The sequence below is a fragment of the Calliphora vicina genome, chromosome 5 (genome assembly GCF_958450345.1).
Source record: "Calliphora vicina chromosome 5, idCalVici1.1, whole genome shotgun sequence".
NCBI lineage: Eukaryota > Metazoa > Arthropoda > Insecta > Diptera > Calliphoridae > Calliphora > Calliphora vicina.
The window spans coordinates 42,261,611-42,284,051 of NC_088784.1; the positions used below are offsets into that span (position 1 = coordinate 42,261,611).

At 31.8% G+C, this 22,441-nt stretch overlaps 1 protein-coding gene across 3 annotated transcripts in view; it reads right to left on the reverse strand.

Moving 5' to 3' along the window:
• Nucleotides 1–19,053: 19,053 nt before the first annotated feature.
• hbs (hibris) overlaps nt 19,054–22,441 on the reverse strand; it is a 52,980-nt gene continuing 49,592 nt past the window's right edge. Inside the window, exons 7-14 of one of the 3 annotated variants that reach the window (XM_065513201.1) lie at nt 22,070–22,360; nt 21,699–22,001; nt 21,353–21,634; nt 21,003–21,284; nt 20,353–20,940; nt 20,072–20,283; nt 19,541–19,903; nt 19,054–19,471 (exon numbers count right to left, since the gene is read on the reverse strand). In XM_065513201.1, the coding sequence (XP_065369273.1) occupies nt 19,463–19,471; nt 19,541–19,903; nt 20,072–20,283; nt 20,353–20,940; nt 21,003–21,284; nt 21,353–21,634; nt 21,699–22,001; nt 22,070–22,360 (2,330 nt within the window). In that variant the 3' untranslated portion in view covers nt 19,054–19,462. Of the gene's footprint in view, nt 19,472–19,522; nt 19,925–20,071; nt 20,284–20,352; nt 20,941–21,002; nt 21,285–21,352; nt 21,635–21,698; nt 22,002–22,069; nt 22,361–22,441 lie in introns of those variants that run through there. The other 2 variants (XM_065513200.1, XM_065513199.1) reach the window with 2 other exon arrangements.

Here is a 22,441-nt window from a genome sequence, read left to right on the forward strand (position 1 = left end):
GTAAACTTTCAAAACGCCGATACACGTGTCTTTTTTTTGTCTCCTCTATCAAAATTTATTGGCCGGACCTTGTAATTTTGGAAAACATTTGATTTTGTTGTATAGTGTAATCGAAACAGAATAAGTTGTCATCATAATGATTTTTTCTTACCCCACGTCTTGACTAGCCATCGTTTTGTGCGCACAAGAACAAACCGTTGGCAGAATAACGGACCCACATTTTTCATGTTCTTCAATGTGGACGCGTCGATGTTCATTTGCATAGTTTCCTTTGTAATTTTTTTAAAATGGCTATCATTTTGTGTGAAAATTACATTTGATGTCATAACATCGACAAGAACTTCTTCGCAGCGGTAACAAATTGATGGGGGGGTTAAGTGCACATTGCCCATGGGTTTACATTCAATTAAAATACGCAAACACTCGTAAATCAGCTCTGGGTGGAGGAAGAACTTGCTCATCATTACCATTATCACTTAATGCCAATCAGACCATCCTGTTTTCTCTGCCTTCGAGAGTATTGCGTTTCGCTCTCGCATTGGTTAATCTTTGGCGTCGTGGAACTGAACCCCGTTATGGTACGATTGGCTGCTTCTGGGGGAGACTCTTCGTAATTGGTGATCAAATTCCACCTGATTTATGCGCCAGAGCCATAGAAAATTGGACATTTCAGTTCACGCCACCCAGCAGAACCACGGCAGACATTTGCCGTGCATCGGCAAACGAATAAAAAAAATCGATTTTGTTTTATATATTAATTTAAAAATAGGAAGCTCTTAATGAAAGACCCTTTTATTAGGGCCACCCTACATTGTTTTCATGTTGAAAAAATAATGTTGACTTGTGTTTCAAAACAGCAACAAAGACGTCAAAATGTTTCATAATTTCCATCGATTCATTTTTTGATCTTACTTTCTGCATCCACATTTTAATTATTCTTTTATTCTCTGCTCTTGTTTAACAAAATTGATTTACTGACGTAATAAATTCAAGAATATTTTATTGAAAATTTAAAACATTTTCAAATAACAAAACATATTCAATTAAAATAATAAGGGTACTCATTTAAACGCTTAAGTTTCCCATTTGTGCAAATGGGCAAATTTGCGCGACATGTTTCATGAACCCACCTTTTCAATTTTGTGCAAGTTTATACAGAAAATTTATATTTGTCAAATAAATATACATAAATTCAACAAAAGCTTTAATAATTTTTGTTCAAATTGTATAAATTTTAGTTTTAAAATGTTGAATGAAAGTTAAATCTTTGGAACAAACGGTGGTATACATAGTTTGGAGGACTTTGTTTATGTTCTAGCTGTTGGTTAATGTTTTCATACACAATGTCATTTAATACAATCATTCTGTTCCAAAGTTACACAATTTTAACATGCACAAAATTTTTATATTTTATTTGATTTTTATTTCTTATAAATAAAAGTAAACAAAAGCAAATGCACAATAAATTCAAGTTTGCGAGTCTAAATTGTTGCGCAAACTTATCGGAGTTGTGCAAACGAATTTCCATACATTTTTTGAAATTTCATTTGCGAGAGTGTAAAAATGCACAGATTGCACAGTTTGCGAGGCTTTTAAGCGTTTACATGAGGACCCTTAATATAAATATGTATAAAGCAGTTACAAACCAGTAACTAATATAAAAAAATATATTTAAACTAGTTTAATGGAATCTTAAGTAAAATCTCACTGTAAAATTATACTAACTTCATTATTTATCAGCTGCCCTGTTCAATGTTATTTACATTTCCTTTTTTAATCTTTCTAATTTCATTTAAATGTACTATTAACCTACTTGAAATAACCAATTTAACTAATTTCATCAAACAAACGTTCACTGCTCTAAATCTTCCTCATCGTGAAAGAAATTTTTAAATCAATTAAAAATAATGTCAATTAAGATTTAACTCCCCCTCCTAAAAGATTGAGTTCATATTTGTCAAGTGGTTGTTGGTCCCAAAAGATAATTTGGTCGGCATGTAAATGACTTTAACTCATTATTGCTCAGTCATTATTCAATAGATGGATGCCAACTCACTAGACACCCAATTGCGTTGCACTGACTGGAGACATCAACATTTAAAAAGGGAAACCAACAAAATTAACTAAATAAGTAAAAAATCTAATTTATGTCATGATTGTTCTCATCATTAGAAACGGAACAAGACTGTTACAAATTAAAAAAAAAGAAAACAAAAACTAAGAAAACTGTTCAATAATTTATAAAAAAAAGAAAATAAAATATGAATGTATGGATGGATGGATGTACTTGAAGAAGAATTATGAAAAATTGTTTTGAAAATAAAAAAATAATTTTTGATTGTCAGAGAAATTTGTGAATTTTGAATACAAAGTTGAAATGGATGTGTATGAAATAATGTGGCTGGCTTAATGTCCCAGCAGTTAAGCAAGTAGTCAATGTATCCCTTAAAGACAGTAATTGTCACAAATGTCTTAGCACTTTTCTGACTCCAATTTATATATTTTGGTCATTTGACACGTGTGTGCAATTTGTAGTGCAGAGAGAAGACCATTGGTTACTTTATACAACCGAAGTAATCTATCGTGAAGACAATTAACACTTAAGTGTCTCTAAGTAATCTGGAGTGTAGTCACTTTAAACGTTTTATGAGTAATTCATATAGTTTATTTTTGCTTAAGTATACTGATAACACATATGTAATATAGCATGAATTCAATAGTCACTTTAGTGTCTCTTAGTATCCTATGGTGAAGTCACTTCAAACTTTTTTGTACTGCACTTTATTTTACCCACCAGAAGCGTTGACTACCTTCGATCAGCTATCAGATAGTCTCATTGTAATCAAAAAGGGTAAATTGACCCCCTGCTTAGGACATGCACGTGTTAAAATAACTATTCAAGTAGCTGATCAAGTAACCAGTGAAGCCACTACGTTGCCTACTTTGGTCCAGCTATTAGATAGTCCCATTGTAATCAAAAAGAGACAATTGACCCTCTGCTTAGGACATGCCCGTGTTAAAATGACTAGTCACGTGGCTATTGAAGTAACTAGCTCCCACCCTAAATGATGGGTAGCATCACTAGTTCGGTACTGTCTCCTAGAACTGCTGGGGTGGTTGTAGTTGCTGTTGTTGTCGGTTATTGTTGAATGTTTGTTGTTGCTACTGTTAAAGAGTTGAACAGAGTTGTAATGGTTTTTGTAATTACAACATTTTAAAACATTTATCATCATAATTTAAATGTTTGTGGTTGTGTTCATTATTATCGTTGTTGCTGTAGTTGCTACTGCTGTAATTGCTGATGATGTCGCTGTTGGTCGGTTAGTCGTCTTTGTGCATCATCAACATGATGTTGTTGCAATGTTAACACATGTTGTTGTGGTTGCAAAAAGGGGGTCGTGTTGGTTGACGCAAGAATAAAAGCACAAAAAATTATTAAAAAATACAACAAAAAAAAAACACAAGAATTGGGGAAAATTTTTAAAACTACTTATGCAACACTTGAGTTATGTACATGCAACATGCATAATGTGCACAAGAATCATGCATCATATCAAGTAGAGCTACCAACTTGTATGTATGGATATTTGTAATATCATTTAATTCCATTATAAAAATCATAAGTGTTGTCCAAATAAAGTTGTGACAATACACTCATCTGACAACATACATACAAACAAACAAACAAACATAAATGCATGACAGTAAAAGACACTTATTAAAATGTACTCAGAACAACAACTATGTACAACAAAACTTAATACATAATAAAAAAATATAAAATACAATTTATGTATATGAAAGTATGTATGTAGTATGTATTAATCCATATAAAGATAGACGATTGTGTATTTAAGTAAAAACATAAATGTCAAATTGTTGTAATTTGTTGTAAAGTGTCAAAAAGACGAATTTTATTACAACTACTGTTCTACTAGCAGCAATTGAGCCGCACATCCATCAGATACAAATGCTAACTGACTCCCGAACGAATAAACCATCATTCATGTGTTCTACACATACGCAATCTTTCCGTTGCAATGAACGAAATGAAGCCCCAAATGTGGTGGTGGCTGGCGGAGTGACTGACTGACTGGCTACACTGTGAATTTTTATTGCAAACAAACAAGCAGCAAAACAAGTGCAACTGCCACACAATCAACTGCTACTCCACAAACATTTCTGTCATCTCCACAGATGTGCGCCTAAGTGAGTGTATGTATTGTATATATAAGTATGGATATATGGGAGTTTGTATTTGTATTTGGCATGGGAATCATCAGGCATCGCATAATTAATTCCCACGAATATACGTATTAAACACATGTAGCATAAACTTGTACCATATAGTAGATGCTGTGACCAGGGGAGAGGGTAGAAAAACTCGATCAAATCAACACAAGAAAAACCAAAACACAACTCATCACACATCTGAAGCTGACAAAAGGAAACGCTGGTACTTTTAATACGTTTATGCCACAAAAGCTCTATATTTATAAATTTCGTACATTTACACATACATGGTACTATTTACTTAAATTGTACTTATAGAATTCTGTATAAAACATTATGGATTTTTGATACATATAAGTTTTTAGAATGCCAAGAGTCTAACAGCGATACATGATCACTAGAGTGATCATATAGACGAAAAAATCCCTACCCCCCTAGGATAATGTTACCTGTGTCGCATCGACTCCATTTAATTAATTTTAATTTTGAATAATCAAGTTTTAATTTAATTAATACACTTTACTCTTAATTAGCAAAATTATACGCCACCTTGAGTCTTACATTTAAAAAAAAAAAATCACCAAAAATCTATTTATAATCCGAATGAGCTGATACACATGTAGGCTATCAGTTTTAGGTCAAGAGTAAATTAGGTTTATTTATTTATTTCTTTTTATTTTTGCTCGATCTTTTTTTTAGTTTTTTATATGTTTCGGGCCTACGGAGGTTCCAAATTTTTTTTTAAAATATCATCTATATTTGCGATAAAATTTCGAATACTACAAAAGTAACGCATCCAAAGTTGGAACATGTAAACATGCCGTATTTTTTACGATTTTTCCAAAACACATTTTCCATGGAATATATAAAAAACGTTAACATTTTTCAAAAGGGAGCAAGGTTTGTGGAGCTCCTTATGAATAAATACAAGCTTTTGGTATAAGTAGTTTATATTGGTGAAAATCTTAGGACTTGAATATTAACTGTTTAGTGAAATAAAATAATTTTATGAATTCTTTGGAAGTTATTTACCTTATAAACAAAAAAAATTTAATATATGGATTTTCCATGAACAAAAATATAAAATTTTAATTAATGTACATTTTTAACGGTTAAAGATATTATAACAAAATTTGGAAATATTGTATATTGTACTTAAATCAATGGCATTATAATTCTTGACACTTTTTATTTAAATATGATATAGGGCTATACAAACATGGAGCATTTTCGAAAATCTGTGTTTTTCCCTTTTAGAATTTTTTACTCAAAACTAAAATTGTTTTAATAAATTTGCGAAGTTAGTTGTGGGGGCGACTAGATCAGCTTAAGTTAGCCAAGTTTTATTTTACATGCTTTTGCATTAGGTTCTCTTTTTGGATCACATACAAATTGTATATAGTCCGAAGAAAAATTTTTCAACAAAAGAAAAAATATAGGGACTTTTTTGGGAAAAAACGTTAAAAATTGGTAATTTTTACATATTCCAACTTGTGCTTTTTATATGGACGAGATAACTGTTAGCAATTTGTTTTTGTAGTATTCGAAATTTTATTGCAAATATAGATGATATTTAAAAACAAAAATTTTAACCTCCGTAGCCCCGACATATCTAAAAAACTAAAAAAAGAGCAAAATTAAAAAAATAATCCTGAATAACTCTTGACCTAAAAGTGATAACCTACATATGTATATATGTTTTTTGTAGATCCTCTCTAGAACTATTTATATTTTAAATATCAGCTCGTTTGGATTATAAATAGATTTTTGGCGATTTTTTTAAAAATGTGAGACCCAAGGTGGCGTATAATTTTGCTAGTTAAGCGTAAAGAGATTTCTCTACATCTTTGTTATCTTTAGTGACCCCTACTGAAATTTTCCGGCAAACATTTTCGTCGGATATTTTAATCCTTTTTGAAAGGGCTTTTTTTGATTTTCTCGAAAAAATGGTTAAATTGACCTCTAAGGAGAGGAACTAGAGGGCTAAGATCTTCAACAAAAATGATCCCCATAAAATGCCACAATATAACTCTGACAATAAAAATTCTCTTAGACATTAACTTACAACATTTTTTTCAGTTAGTATACTGCTCCCTTCGATCAAAATATGAAAACTTTGACCCACTGTAAAAAAAAATTCAGACCAGGTGGACAATAAGTTTATTCTACAAAAATTATCTACTCGAAATGTCCTTTCAGAATTATAGGGTCGCTATTCTGTTCCAATCAAAAAGTCTCAATTTGTTGGACAGTGTAATGTGTACTCGAATATTCTATTGGGAATTGAATCAAACAACGACTTTATGTAATTAAGCGAAACTGAAGACCAAGCTTTTTAGATAGCTTCAATAAATTAATTTTTGTTACTCAACTGCTTTCCAGAAGCGTAAACTTTGCGAGCCAGCTATCCCCAAACATTTTCAATAATGTTAATGTCAGCCGAGAAGGCCAATCCAGCAATGTAGCATTTTGAATCTTGAACTATGACTTTAACACCCGGGCAGTATTGACAAGTCCAAGTAATATTAAGTATATTAATTTATATCCTTGCTTTTGATTTCAAATTCTGTTTAATGTAAAAAAGGTAAAAAAGGTTAAAAGTTGCGACTAACGGCGGGTTAATTCATATCTTTGCTTTTTATTTCAAATTCGGTGTAATTTTTATGTAAAAAAGTTTAAAAAAAATTAAGTTATGTATGTTAAATTAATTTTTAAAAGATTGAGATGATTTTCTTATGAGATGATTTTCAATATGTGACAATAAAATATTTTTCTGATATAGGGGTTATATGGGGTGTAGGGTTGATTAGGACCGATCCTCCTAAAAGTTGGTAGAAAAATTAAGGTTCATATAAAACTTTTTTATGTCCAATTTCATCACGGTATTAATTATTATAAGAGTAATTTTCTGAGGGAGAACTTGTGTGAGGACTAGGGACATATGTTGGTCGATTTTCGCCATACCTTACTGGGATTTTAAAAGTAATTATTCCTTCCAGGTGAGAATGAAGGGGTGGCATTATGATTAATGGATATGACAAAAAAGTTTATACTGATGGTTCAAAAATTAATTGTGCCGTTGTATTTGGAAGTTAATTCTCGCATTCGTAATCAAAAAATTTCAATACATTTTATTCGATATCAAATTAGAGAATCCCGAAATCAAAAAACTCGCATGTTCGAATAAGTATTCGTTCGTATACGAATGCGAGAATGAGCTCCCTGGAGTTGGTACCAACCATCATTATTTGCCAAACATAATTTGCATCTCTGCCACGTTTACAAAAACAAAATATTCCTTCCTACAAAATATTCCTTCGCTCATACATAAAAATTAAGAAGAAACATGCTGCTTGAGACAACATAAAGTAATCACAGCAGTTAAAAAATATGATTTTTTAAAGGCAGAGAGTAGAAGGATATGTACTACTAACGCTCTCACAGATCTGCACATACAAATAACATTATATTTACAAATGTATTTTGTGCTGCCCGGTAGAGTGTCCCATTGGAAACATTTTTTGTAGGATGGAAATGCCTAAGTACCAAAAAAAATGTGTGCATCAGACGTCAGGCCTTTTAAAAATTGTATTTAAAAAAGGAAAAATATATTTTTTGTTAACTGTACAAAAATATGACTGTAAAGATATGATGATGAGCATAACTTGAATAGTATTTCTAGAATAGATTAGTAACAACTCTGTTCATTGGGACACTCTTATGAATAAACATAAAATTTTTATTGTATTTTAAATACACACATCATTTTGTTGTTTTAATTTTTTTTGTTTTCATTTAAATACAAAGTCGATGGCGCTGAACAGCTCCCAACAGGAGCATTTAATCTTTGCTGTTCGCAACTGGCAGTAAAGTGTGAAAGTACGTTTTTTTGCAAATGCAAAAACAGTGGCGGTTCCTCTTCGACTTTTCCAAATTTATATTGGGAGTGTATTTTAACAAATTGTTCTTGAAACTTAATCCCCTAATATTACTTGTTTTATTGGTATAGGAAGATCAAATGCCCATAATATCGAATATACATACGTCACTATCTGCATTTGCCCTTTTTTATTAATTTGTTCGGTACAACCCCAAATTTGGAACTAATGGCAATTTCATGAAATGTAACATGACAAATCTGCTATATCAGATTCCGTAGAACAACATATTTTGAATGGCCTTCTCGTAATTCGTCCTGAATAGGAATTTAACATTCTGATTAGTCAATTAAGCGATTAATCAAAATTTCAAATTAACCAAAACTATGATTAATCAACAGAGTTGGGGGGTAAAGCACTAAATTTTCAGTTTCCAATTACAGATAGCGATAGTGCAAAATTGTTCATTACCACTATTGATGTTTAGTGGCGACTCAAAAAATAACAGCCACACTAAAAAATAAAATTAATTTAGTGCAACATTTCTTCTTCACTAAATTTGATAGTGCAACATAAATAAATACTGTACTAATGATAGTGGAACAGAGTCATGTTTTACTAAATTGAAAGATTTAGACCAATTATGGGCCGATTTTTATGAAATAAGTTGGGGCGATTCTTATGTACAAGTATTATTGATATCGAATTTCAAACTGATTATGATATTTATAATATGTTTATTTTAAGTGATATATGAAAGTGTATGGGGACTATGATCAAAAAATTTAGTGCGGCAATTTCTATATAGGGATAATTTATTTCGAATTTTAAGTTTACAACGATATTTTTATAGATTTATGCGTATTTGAATGATATTAGAAAGTGGACTTTATATGGGAGCTATGATAAAATCTTGACCGATCCAAACAAAATTTCGTTTTGTTATTTGTTATACCCTTCGTTTGTAATTTTCACAATATCCGGCCCTATAAAGTATATATATTCTGGATCCTTGTAGATAGCATAGTCGATTAAGTCATGTCCGTCTGTCTGTTGAAATCAATTTTCTGAAGACCCCAGATATCTTCGGGATCCAAGACTTCAGTAATTCTGTCAGACATGCTTTCGAGAAATTTCCTGTTTCAAATCAGCAAAATTGGTCCACAAATGGCTGAGATATGAGGAAAAAACCTGGACAATCTCGAATTTTGACCTATTTTTGACCTATATCTTGATTACTAAGTCATTAATATCGACAATATGGATATCTAATGATAGATACAGTGGTTGACAAAACAACTTTTCCAAATATTCCATATGTAGCCCAAAATTTTAAATAAATTTTTTTTATTTTAGTATTTTACTATATGTATAGTTTTATTTACAAACAACATAATTAATTATATTCTGAAAAAAGGGAACAAAATTAAAAATATTCACTATTTCGTTACTGACAAAACAATGGAAATTTTAAACTTCTGCAAGAAAGAAGTGTAAAACGAAAGAACCGTTCTGCTCGTCTACAATTTGCCAGAGATCATTTAAACAGAAATGGAATACTGTCCTCTTTTCCGACGAATCCAAATACAATTTAAGAGGCAGTGATGGGAGAACATTTGTAAGACGACCAAAGGGAAAAAGATTAGATCCAAAGTACACAAATAAGACTGTAAAGTTTGGCGGTGGCAATATTATGGTATGGGGATGTTTTTCAGGGCAAGGTATGGGCCCAATTCATATTATAAAAGATACCATGACAGGTATAGGATACAGAACCATATTAAACGATGTTATGTATCCATACGCTGAGGAAAATATGCCCATAGTTTGGAGATTCCAACACGACAACGACCCGAAACACACCTCTATGCGGTTATAAGGGAATGGCAAAATATTTCAAAGGAGGCCATTGTATAGCAGTTATAAAAAATAAGGGATACGCAACAAAATATTGAGTTATTGCAAAGTTTAGGCCATATTTGTTAAAATAATACCTAAGTTTCCATTGTTTTGTCAATGCTGTAATAAAGAAATCTTTTAATTTTGTTTTCTCATTTTTAGAATTTAATTAATTATGACCTTTTTTAAATTAAGTTAATAAAAGTATACAAATAAAATACTACAAAAATGTTAAAATTTTTTAAAAAATTATTTCAGATTAATGAAATATTTGGTTTTTCCATTGTTTTGTCAACCACTGTATTTCAAAACTTTGAAGTCCATTAAAAAGGACAGAAGATCACGAAATGAAAAACTGAAAACGCAGTTTTTCTCCATTTGATTTATAGTTTCCTACGTATATCATCCGGTTCGTGTTCCCAAAATCTCGCAATTATGCGGAATATTAGGTTCAATTCACATATTGGACTTTTTGAAAGATACACAATCAAACATTGGTAATTCGCAGAGTCTAACTTGGTCACAAATTTGGAATGAAGTATGCTAAAACTAAGTCCTTGTTTCGTAACTGAATACTTTTTTTAGTCAAGTTGAATATTTTTAGACTTGAAGAAATGGATCTTGAATGGTCCCATTAGGAACAACAATACTTCTTACGTCGCAATTTTGAAGTTCGAAATGTGAGGTGCATCCTTTTCGGAAATTGAGTTCACATCCTCTAGAATGAATAGCTGTGAATGCAGTATTGCAATCCTACGTAAACTTGATTGCAAAAGACCAGTAGCCTCAAAGGTAACTTGTAGATAGCGTGTTGCATAAGAACATATCTGTATTAATCGAAGTTCTTTTAAAACCAATACATACTGCATTTGATTATACTTGATTTCCATGAACGCTCCTGTCGATTTAGTTAACTCAAGTTTACCACATAAAAATTCACAGCTTTTGTCATTGCACCACCTTAATGAATTCCTTGGAGTTGCACTTATTTTATGGTAGTATTTATATATGTGCGAGTATGATTTGGATTTTCTTCATCATTCGTTGTTGTTTTTGTTTGTTTGTTTTCTTTTAAATAAAACATATCCACACTTATGCATACGCAATCGTTATACGGTCGCTGTCGTTTTGTCCAATTTGCAACTTTCAGCTTTAATCACAATCTACATACATATTTATAGCGTAGACCTGCCCTGAAAAATAGATTTGCTTTGCATGGGTCTTATTTTGTTCATTAGTAGCTAAATCGATTGAATGTTTTAAAATCAGGTAACAATGAAACAACAGTTTTTTCTAAATTTATCTTCTAGAGAAAATTACCATTATAACAAAGTATGTTTTGCAATAGTTACTTTTAGCTTTTAAAGGACAAAATGAGACCCATCAAAAGCAAATCTGCATTTTAAGGACAGGTCTAATGTACGTATTTATTTGTAAGTACGTATTTTGTATTATTTATTTTCTTATTTTATTCATTTTGTATTCGTTCATCCTTTATAAAACAACAACCAGCTCACATGTTATTTTTATACAAAATATTTTGTTTTTATTCCTCCTTTATCTTTGACAAGGACACCATGTGTTGGGATTTGTGATTTTCTATGCTGTTGAGTTTGAGTGCGAGTATTATTTACTTTATTTAGAGGCAAAAATTGCAATTATCTTACATCTCCTACAACCAACCCCTGCTACCTACCACTCACTACTAATCATACTACAACATACTTCCTTCCACCTTGTACTCGCATCTTTGTTGTAGTATGTAAGTAGTAGAGTAGTTGTAGGTAAAAGTCTGTTTAATAAAATCAAGGATTTACTGAGGTGTGTTTGATGTCGAAGCCCTAAATTGAAGGTTGTATTCTTGTATCTGTTAATGTGTGTTTGTGCAACACGAGTAATAAAACATGCATAAAAAGCCCACATTTTATGAAATGAAATATTCTGATTAGACGGCTTTTTCTTATACATCCATACATACATACATACAAACAAACATACTTACAAAATTATATACAAAGTGTGATTATAAAAAAGAAGTCATTCATTTATTTATTTATTTATGCAGGTCTTAAAAAGAGAATGAACACAGTATCATGTGCTGCAAAATATCTCCTTTGTGCACATCCCCCTCAAAGCCAGCCTTATCAGCTGGCTCTCTGTAAATTTGTACATCTTAAAGCACGAATTGAAGTAACTAAAAACAACTTACAACATACTTACTTTAGAAGTATCAAATTGAAAAATGTAAGATGTGAAATTATTTTAATTATTTTACGCCTTTAAAGTAATACTAAATTATTTCATTACAAACTACATTCAAACGCTCGGATCCGTGACACAAAAACTTAAATGTATCTAAAAGGTAGGAAGGATCACACATGGCAAATATTTACTCAAAAACGCATACTCTTACAAGAGTTTTTAAAGATCAAATAGCATAAATTAAATTCTTAATTCTTTCATTTTCAAATAAAAGAAGTCATATATTATTTAGTGGTTACGTCTTTTTCGCCAAATATTTCCCATGTGTGACCCTACCTTATGTAAGAGTATTGTCTTCAATGTTGCCAAAATTTAATTAGTAAATGTGCTACAAAAAAGTGCTCAAGAAATTTTCAAAATATTTTTTATTTTTTTGCAAAATTAGATATCTGTTTTTCATTTTCAAGTTATTTACAATATACAACAAAATCAAATTTTGTCCAAAATTACAAGGTTGATAGAGGAGAAGTTTACATCTGAATTTCATTTGAGGGGGCGTTAAAGTTTCCCAAATCTGGCACATTCTTATTGTTAATCGGCATAAGAAACCATGTGATCCTTACATTGTAGGTATAAAATGTGTTCAGCAAATTTATTTAAAATGTTACGGAGAACATTTTTGTAGAATATGTTAACCCTCTAAATCCTCAAGGCATTGGCCTTTTTTGTCCTTCTTTTAAAAAATAGTAAAAAACACCATTAAAAGAGGGATTTAAGGGGTTAGAATGTTCCGCAAAAATATTGTCCGTGAAATTTTAAGTCCCTGAATTCACCAAAACGGAAAATTCAACCAGAAAGTCAGAAATAAGATATAACAAGTCTAGAATCAATTTCGCATCTGTTTTAGGTTAGGTCGTAGTACTTTATTACCTCTAACTCACACATTTTTAGACCGATTTCAAAATTTTAAACAATTATGGATAGACAAAGAAGCTTTCATAAAATGTATGCATAAAATGTATATCGGAAAAATTGCGTAAGTTTTTATAAAAAGTTTCGCTTTATTTTTTATTTTTTTAATAATTTTTCAAATTCAACAATAGTTATTTTCATTTGATTCTATAAAAAGCAAATCTTTTTTGCACAGTGTTTTAAAGACAACTTTAAATGGGAAAAAATCAGATATTACTTGTTAAAATCGGTTTATATTTGCAAAAGTTATTAACCTTTTTTGAAAAAAGTTCGAAAAAATTAACTTGTAACTAAATTCAAAATTTTAAAATTTTTTTTTTTCTACAGTTTTTTGTTTTATCTGTGGGCATTATTAATATTGAATTAAAGCTTTCAGTTGACCAATGATCGTAAGTATGGCAACGCTGTTTGCTGCGACCGTATATTCGAATTTTAATATTCAGTTAAAGAACATTGTAGAAAGTACATCACAGATGGCGTATGTATTATAAAGCTCTAGACAGATAAAGAGCAATCTAGAGTGCAGATGGCAGTGTTATAAATAGTGGCAGAGGTTGCAGTCGTTAGTGAGTTTATCAGAGACGCTTTTCGAATAAACATCAACTGAGTGCCTTAAAGTGTGCTGTGTTTTTCAAGTGAATTCGTGTACATTGTATAAAGTTTGTCAGTATTTCTGCGAATTTATAAACGTGTATAAAAAACATTGAGTGACTATTGAATTATGTTGTACATTTTAAATAAATAAAGAGTTGTTACAATTTTTAAACTACTAAAGGGCTTTTACAGTAGTTTTGACTTACCTGCCTTTCACTTAAAAGCATTTTGCATATAAGTGCACAAAACTTGCGTTTTGTATATTTATTTACCAAACACCATATAAATTCGTTAATTTAAGGGCATTGTTCATACCTGCACATTTAAGATAAGTGCATAATACTTTTGGAAGCTATAACTGTTTTTTATGAAAAAAATTTCATTTAGCTGCCTAATAAAAAATTAAATCAAAACAAAATAAGGAAAATACGATTTTGAAAAAATGAGAAGTTTGCAACTTCTTAATAATTTGAACATAGCTAAAATAACAAATTTGTCGTTATGTTTAGACGGAAAAATCACAAAGCTTCATTTAGCTGCTTTTTTGGGCTGTAAACTTAAATGCACTTACCAGCATCAATGAGCACGTAAGTGTATTAAGGTTAACTGCATTTTTATCGTACCTGCACAAAATATCGTGCAAAGTTGGTTGTGCAGGTAAGTCAAAATTACTGTATTTGCTATCAAATGTATCCGGTTTAATTAAAGGAAATAAACAAACGTTTTGAGAAGGTTAAAAGGTAACAATATCAAAATAAGCAATGAAAAGCGACTAAAATCAAATTAAAATGATAAATTTTGTTTTTCTTTTAGATATTCTTAAGAAAAACAATACTTATAACTTACAAATGTATAAAAAACTGCACATAATTTTAAAGCGTAATCAGTTTTCTTTCCAAACCCGTTAACTAATTTAAAGTCGGACAAAAACTGACTGAGTTACTGATCGATAAGTTGACGAACAGCACTGAAAACGGTTTTTTCAGAATAACTTCTGAATTTGAGGGTGTTTTTGAAATTTTTTAACACAATTTGTAATGTACTCAGCAAGCCCTATAACCCACGCTATGTCGTTTTCCAAGTTTTTTTCCATCGTAGCACCGTGGAACTAGCGTACAGCCAATATTGTTACTAATGCCAAAGAACTGTTGTTGTGTTCTACGTCATTATCAAATACATGGTAAATTTTGAATCAAAGTACTCGCTTGGAATATAGAAACAGGGGGTAAAAGTGAGAAATAATTACTATTCCTGGCAGGTGGGTGAAAAAAGGAAATTATGGAAATTATAGTTATTATGGAATATCTGCCGAATTGTCATTGTGAAAGTCGTAAAGTTTCGAGGAATTTACTTCGATACCATTGTGCGCTGCTGCCCCCAAAATGGGCGGGATTGTATGAATTAGAGTTGGGCGTAATCGTTCGTTTTACTGATTGGTCATTTTTGTTAAGAACAAATAAATGAACAAGTTCGTTCTTTTTGTTCAATTGTTCACTTCTATTCTGTTGTGTTTGACTGAACCAAGTGAATGAACAATTGATCGCTTAATGTTTTTACAGTGAACAAAAAGAACATATCACTTCTGCTTTTGGAAAAAGAATTTAGCATATTATAAAATGATTTTAATAATAAAGTAAAGAAGAAGGAATTATATAAAATTCAAACAATATAAATCCCATTAAACGCGTTTTCAAAATATTTAGCTTCCGACATCTACAGTAATGTCAGACGACCAAAAAGAATAAAGTGAATAAAAAGAACAATAAAGAACAAGATGTTTAACATCATTTGAATGAATTGTTCAATTGAACTTGTTCGTTCATGAACAACCCAACTCTAGTATGAATGAGCATGGCACCACCAAAATAAATAGCTATTTTCGAATATCTCCAGAACTATAATTGTGATAATCTTCAAACTTTATACGAATAAATTTCTTATCACTGCATGAAGTTGAACCGCAAATGGGACGGATCAGGGGTTTGCCACCTCTTATACAAAGTAAATAGTTATTTTCGAATAGTCTGGAGAGCTATAATTGTGAAAGTCTTCAAACTTTAGCCGAATATCACCATTATCATTTAACATAGTTTGGTTCAAAATGGAATGTATTGAATTAGCGGGCATTTCGTCTTTTATCAAATGATATTTCAAAGTTTTTTTATTGGATAAAAGACGAAATGCGCAAGATAGGATTTGATTTTAGACCTATGGTTTCTTTCTTAGAATTTTCCGTAGATTGCGTTTCTGCTATACGATTTTTTACTTTTTGATCGTCCATACAAATCGACCCAACCTAATATATATAGTTTTTTCGAATATCAAGTGAACTGTAATTGTGAGAGTCTTCAAACTTTGTGTAAATTGCGTTGATGCAAGTGTCCTGTCATGCTTAAAATTTCCGTGAGAAAAAGCTTTATATTTAATATCTATTATTTCTTCAAATATTTTATATTTGTAAATAGTGATTCAATAACTTCAACATTAACTTATCCCACTTATCTTTCCCATTTTCCTTTCAGCAGATTTATATTTGTTTTTGTCAATTTCATTGTGTTTCAAAGCAGCTTTATATGAATATACTTTATACCTTTGTGGATCTCTGCTATTTTTAACATAATAAAATTTTTGTTTTTGAAAAAATATACACTTACGATAGCGAACGAGACACACTTTCAAAATCAAAAAAAAAAAAAATGTTGTGCAGTGACTTTTGTTTTAGTTAAAACCATAAAATTTTGGATTGAATTAAAATGATGAGCCACCTGATTCATACGATAGCGGACTACTGCCAGAACGCTACATTGATACTTGAATAAGACCTTTCCATCTTTCCGTGGAAATGCCCAATATGAAATGAACATTATGACATTTCCATATTAATCCTAGAGCTCTGTGTTTATTAGCGATCATGTTAGAAATGTTATATTATATTGGCTTAAATCTATTGGGTCATGAGAATTATGTATCCTAATTAAATTTCCCATTAATGACAAGTCTCAGCCAAACACTTGCTAGTAATGACCATTTAATTAATATTAAAATGCAAGCATTATTTTTGAAAATAAATGAAAACCGTTAAAGCCCACGGCCATAGTGATTGAAATAAAATTTGCCGCTACTACTTAATTTGGAAAATGACCCCAAGACAACTGACTGATTAACATTAATTACTAATTAAATGATGTAATTTTGCTGTATTTTTCATGTAAGCTGCTGCTGCTGTTGCTGCAGATGAATGCAACAACAAACAACTGAGTGTTACACGATGCAGCTAAAAAATAATTAATGATGTTGTAACAAAAAACATACATACTTACGCTTGAAATGCCGAAATGATGCTGGAAAATGAAACAAACTTTCTTTTTTTTATTTTTTGTAATTTCTTTAATGTGTTTTTAAATTTTTTTTTTATTAAAAAAAAAATGTTGGATATATTTTCTTTATACTTAAACTCGTACGAATGTATTTATGTATATAAACTGTACAATTACATAAATTTAATTTACACTGACGGCCATAATTAATGAAACACTTGACAAGACATAATTTTAACATTTAGGGAAATTGGTTGATGATGGATAGGGTGTGGTGAGGTGAGGTGAGATGGGGTAGGGTAGGGGTAGTGATGGTTATGATGTGCGGTTTTTTGTTGCAAGGAGCTTGTACAACGGATAAAATTTATTGTCATTTCAATAATTGTTGGAAACCGAAAAGTTCTTTGTGGTCAACTTAAAATGCTTAAAATATTTTCTTTTTTTTTAAATAATAATAAAAATTAAAGTTTTACATACAATTAAGAAATAATAATTATAAATTAATGAAATTATATTTTCTTGTATACAAACTAAAAATAATTATGCTAAAATAAAATCTGCTTACTTAATGACGTATGAGATGAGTTTTTCTTTTTAATTTAATTATAAAATAACAAACAAAACATTCAAAATATTTCTAAGTATTTAGAATAATATTTGTATTTAATGTATTTTACGACTTGTTGGTTGTTTTTTTATTTTTTGTTTTACTTTTGCTTTAACTAAAAACTAAGAAAATTAATTTATTGTATGTACTTTAAATTACAAGTGGAAAAAATCAAATCGAAAAGGTTAAAATTGGCAGTGGGGTTAGAGGGCAGTTTGGAATATTATTTCATTCAAAAATAATTAAAATTGTTACGTGTGTTACGTTTTTTTCCTTTTTGTTTGCTGTTATGTTTTTTTTTCTTGTAAAATTCGGTGTAAATATAATTATATTAAACTTTTGTTCTCGCAGCGATGATTTTTTTCTTTGAAAATTAATGTTGTATTTTGTTTTGTTTTCACGAGTTTTTTTTATTTTAATGAAAGACTTTTCTGTAACAATATTTGTATTTTACTTCTTCACTCTTTATTCCCGTTGTTTTGTTTAATTTTTTTTGATAATTTTAATTTTCTGTTTGTAGAAAGTGTCGAAAAAAGAAAAGTTTTCAACAGGATGAAGAAAAATTTGAATTTGAATTCTGTTGAAAGGAAATGAATGTTGTCATATGTATGCGTGAGTGTGAGAGTGTTTCTGTTTGAATGTATAGGTGTGTGTTTGTGTGTGTGTATGGACAAGTATGCGTATGATTGTTCATATTTATAGATTTAGTAAGACTAAGAATAATTTTTCAAGAGTTAATTATAATAAAATGCTAAAAATTAAGATACTTGTTTTACGTTTTCTTTTTTTTTTGTTTGTTTTGTATTTATTACTAAAATGTTTTTAAAACTACTTTAATTTTGTTCTTAGATTCTTATAATTTTATCTTATGGTTTAGGTTTTTGTTTTTTTAATTTTTTTTTTGTAAAATATAAAACTACTTTTTGAAGAAGAAACCTGCTTAAATGTAAGAGGACAGAATGACACCAAACGTCCAACTAACCAAACAACCAGCCAACGAGCATGATTGATGAATGATTGTTGGAAGAACAGCAAAAGACTGATGATCACTTTCGTGTAACTTCCATCCATCCATCCATTTAATGGTACCTACAACCACCATCTGTATCATAGGATGATTATTCGAAAACATAACAAACTCTTGGTAGAAACAAGTGAGTTTCAGTGTGTACATATTTGTTTGTATGTGTTTCAGTTTTAAGGTAAAGTGCTGCTGATGACGCCTTTTAGTTTGCGTGCCAACGGCACTTGTTCCTCATGTTGCGTCTCAAGTCTCCAGAAAACATTTAAGCAAGAATTTTTCTTCTTCATTTTTATCACAGCCTTAAGCACAAACTTTTGAATTTGTATCTTTTTTTTTTTGTTTTTGTTTTATTCGTTTGTGTTGTTGTTTGTTTTGTATATAAAACGGGTTTCAAAGACGGGTCCGTCCGTCTGTTGAATTTAATTCGTATCGTTTGTACATATTTAATTGATTCGATTCTTTTGTTGTTTTTGTGTTTTGATTTTTACATTCGTTTCGTCTTTCGTCTTCGTTTATCATTATTATTATTTTATTTGAGAGAGTGAGAGAGAGATGAGGAAATTCATAATTTTTCTTTTCATTGTTGCTTTTAGGTTAAAGTTGTTTGTGTTGTGTGTGTTAATAATATTCACCAGTCAGTCTAGTACTTGAGAGAAGCTCTAAGAGATTCCTTATTGGTATTGAGAGATGCGGGCCATGGGTAATGACTCTACTGCGGCTGCAGGTTAAATCAGCTTCAGTAGGCCTAAATTAGCCATGCTTTAGTATTTATACAAAATATTTACAATTTGGCATGCTAAACGCGTATACTCACCACAGGTGGATACGAGATGTACTTGTCGCTCATGTTAAAATACGATCCATCTGGTGGCGGAGCCGGTGACGGTGAGGAGATATAGCTGCCCTTGATGACCAGCGAAGAGGCGGGCGATGGCGAGGGTATGTACATGCCATTGGACATGAGCATGTGATCATCTTTGGAACGTGTGGGCTCTGGCATGCCACTGCGATTGCTGTGACGCTTGGGATTGGGCAGAGTGCGTGTAAAGTCTGGATTACACATATAAGGCGGACTGCACATTGAACTCTCCTGGTACTTTGGCGGATATGCAGTCGATTGAATGATGTCTACATTTTCCACCAAATACGTGGAAGTAGCTTGTTTTTGGACATCGGCCTGCAAAGCAGAAATTGGCAACTGTGAAAAAATTTAATCAGAAACATAGTTAAAGGTTAAAATCTGTTAGACAGTGTTAGACAAAATACATTTAAACTTATTTTTTAGGCAATTAATTTGTTAATAAATGTTAGACAGAAATTAAGCATCCATTCCCTCCCAACTTACCTTATACACCGATTGGTTATCTTCTTTGGAATAGGCGTCATCATTGGGTGCTTCGGTTTCTGTTGAATTCTTATTCTGTCGTCGTATTACAAACCAGGCCACCAAAGCGGCATTTAAGATCAATAAGACCATGGCAGCCGAAGTAATGCCAATAATCATCATATTGGGCATTTCATCTTTCTCATTTAGTTCCGCCGAATAAGGTTGTGATCCTTAAAAAGTGAACAAAATGTATTAAATAAAAGCTTGATTCCATCTCCCAAATTCTCTTCTCTACTCACCTTTAGTCAGTGTTAGTTTTATGTCTGGCAAAAATTTACTACCACCAGCTTCATTGGCAGCCATCACTGAAAACACATACGTACTGCCAGCCTTTAAACCATCAATTGTTATATTTACACTTCCGGGTTTGGCATCGACATATTTGTATTTGTCTTCATTGAATATTTTAAACCTCAAACGATAGTAGACTGGTAAACCGCCATCAAAACCTGGAGTCCATGACAAATCGACCCCATTATCTGTTACATTGTTCACTTGTACATCCAAAGGAGTATCGGGTCGCATGGGTTTGGAAAACTCTAGCGTAGAACTAGCCTGGCCATGCGTGTTGCGGGCCACACATTCATACTGACCATAATCATCGGCCGAGGTGCTCTCAATGATCAGCGATGACTCATAGGTAAGAGCATTTAATTTACGATCTAAAGCCTTGAATTTACTGCGACGCATCTTCAAGTCCTTACCATTACGACGCCAGACAAAACTGGGCTGTGGTGCTGCCACAGCACGACATACTATGCGTCCTCTGTCACCCATACGAGAAGCAAATCGTGTAAAAGCAGGCGAATGATCCAACTCAGGCGCAGCTATATAAACAAATATAAAATTGTAGTACTAACCAATTGATTTTGCACGCTATTAAACTTACATTGCACCACCAACAAAACATCTCTTTGAGCTGGAGATCCTCTCTGATTATCAACAACACACGTAAAGTTTCCGATGTCTGAACGTTGGACATTGCTGATGTGTAGATATGAGGTGCCATTGTCATAGGTAATGCTTGTCCTGTGTGACATGTCATAACCGGCTCTTATCCAGGTAACATGCTCGGCTGCTAAAGGTCTTGCTAAAATATTACAAGCCAAAACAGCATCCTCTCCTTCAGCGAAACTGGAATTTTCAGTTACCGACTCGATTGAAGGTGGATCTAGAAATTCAATTAAAATTAAGTTCCTACCAATTCCAATCCAACTTCCTTACAATGTTACAACTTACATTCGACTACTATTTGTATTTCCATAATGGCAGTACCCTGAGAATTCATGGCTTCACAAATATAACTGCCGGCATCATTGCGTGATAGTTTATTGATGTTGAGAGTAGAACCATCTGAAATTATACGCTGACCCTGTCCATTATGCATTATGGGCAAACCGTCTTTGGTCCAAGTGTACGACATTGACATGGGATTACCGCTAGCATGGAGTTCAATACGCAAAGGCTCTCCCTCCACACCCATATAAGTGGACATTTGAGGATTGTCAAATTTGGGAGGATCTAGGAAATTGTTAGAATATATTGTTGTTGTTGCACTCAAGTCTTGTTGCAAATAAAAACTTACATAATATATCCAAACTGACAGTTTCATGAACGCTTCGTTGCAAAACCTCATTTATCGATTGACATGTATAAATGATGCCATCCAAATCTTGTGTTATATTTACATACACTTCTAGAGTTGATACTGAACCACCCCATAAACCTGGCTTTGTTGAGAGATTTACACCTTCCACGGGTATACCATCCTTCCACCAGGACACCTTAGCTGGAGGATTACTTGAACTGGAATCACATATTAATTTTGCTCTAATGCCGGGCACTAAATTTTTGGGTTCTACGGAAATTTTAACTGTCTCCGGGGGAACTAAAAGTAAATAATAAAAAACCTTGTCAGCACTTCTTGCAAATTTGACTCAACAAATTCAAACTTACAATGAACACTTAATGTTTTGGTGGAAAATAGTGGAATTTCAATAGCAGGACTTTGAATTTCACACTTATAGATGGCATTATTATCAGAGGAATTCACCAATATGGTCAACTCCGAAGAGATTTTCGAATCTTGGACTTTGCTTTGGGTATTGAGTCTTTTATCGTTTTTATACCAAATCAACGAGGGTGGTGGATTGCCACCCGATGAAGCACATTGTAATTTCTTAACAGAACCAGAAGTGATGACATCACCATCATTGTACCCCGTCAACAAGGGTGGTGAGGGTGGATCTAAATATTGCACAACATACAAATACATAAATAACACGATAAAAGGGGAGACACAAATAAATACATAAAGACATTAATTAA